This window comes from Naegleria gruberi (assembly GCF_000004985.1).
Source record: "Naegleria gruberi genomic scaffold NAEGRscaffold_269, whole genome shotgun sequence".
NCBI lineage: Eukaryota > Heterolobosea > Eutetramitea > Acrasida > Naegleriidae > Naegleria > Naegleria gruberi.
Genome location: NW_003163090.1, coordinates 1 through 1,212, shown reverse-complemented (window position 1 = coordinate 1,212; position 1,212 = coordinate 1). Strand labels below are relative to the sequence as shown.

The window sequence follows — 1,212 nt, the reverse complement described above, 5'->3', positions numbered from 1 at the left end:
TGTCAGCTCACGTTAATTGTCAATCCTGTCCACACTGTAAGCAAGAGATTTAAAAAGGCACCAGTTAAACATCAAGTCCAAGATGAATCCTTTTGATTCAAATTTTGAAATAAAAAAAATGTACGAAAACAAGCTAAACATTTACAATAACAAACAAGGTTCAACGTTATATCTTGTTGGTGAATTAATGTCACTTTCACATGCTGTATTTCCAGGAGAGCACGTATTCAAAGTTTCTTCCACTTCAGTTTCAGAATTTGAACCTTTTAAAATTGATGATACTAATTCCGATCTTACAAAGATTGCTGATGCTATTTATCAAAAAGTGGTTCATTTACCAAATATCAATGTTGTAAAAGGTATGAAATTTTAGTTATTTGCGTTTGTTAAATTTAGTCTTATAATAATAATATCTGTAAAAATGATGTTGAACAAAATCATGATATTTAGTAATTTCTGGTCGTCATCACACTCATCTCATCACATTCGAAGGAAGAATTTTGAGTTTTGGAACAAATGCTCATGGTGAATTATGTTGTGGAGTATCTGGAGCATTAGGTGGTTCTCCAATTAGAGGTCTCATTAGAGCTGAAGGTTTGTTTTTAATGATTATAAGTTTGATTGTAAATTCATTTGTTAACAAATTACAACAACAACAACAACAATATAGGTGTCATCAATGAATATAAAATAATTGACGGAGCTGGAGGTGGATATCACAGTATTTTCATTTCAATTGATGGTTCAGTATTTGTAAATGGATCTAATTCAGCTAATCAATTGGGAATTTCAGATACTGAATCTCAAAAGAAACCAGTTAAACTTCCAAGTGATTATTTTGATGGTCAACCTATTTGTAAAGTAGGAGCTAACAATACTCATTCTGTATTTATTACAAGAAATTCTCAAGTTTATGTTGCAGGATCTGATTCTAATGGATGTTGTGCAGGTATTAAAAGTAGTTCAGTACCTTTATTATTGAAATTTCCAATACAATTTACACCAATTGATGTCAGTTGTGGTTATGATGATACTAAATTTCTAACAAGTCAAGGTGTAGTATTGGGATGTGGATGTGGAAGTCATGGTACAGCAGTTATTGATGATTCAACAAATGAAACAACTAATTTGAAATATCAATTCGAAGGTTTTACAGATATTATTAAAATATCAAATGGATATTTCTGTCAATCATTTCAAACAAGTGATTTT

General features: G+C 30.5%; 1 protein-coding gene across 1 annotated transcript; it reads left to right on the top strand.

Moving 5' to 3' along the window:
* Positions 1-118: 118 nt before the first annotated feature.
* Positions 119-1,204, top strand: NAEGRDRAFT_76680 (uncharacterized protein; the record flags this gene model as incomplete). Its single annotated transcript, XM_002668361.1, has 3 exons — positions 119-359; positions 451-594; positions 671-1,204. Coding segments are annotated over 3 exons (919 nt in total), but the record flags the coding sequence as incomplete, so codon positions are not given.
* Between the last annotated feature and the right edge of the window lie 8 nt (positions 1,205-1,212).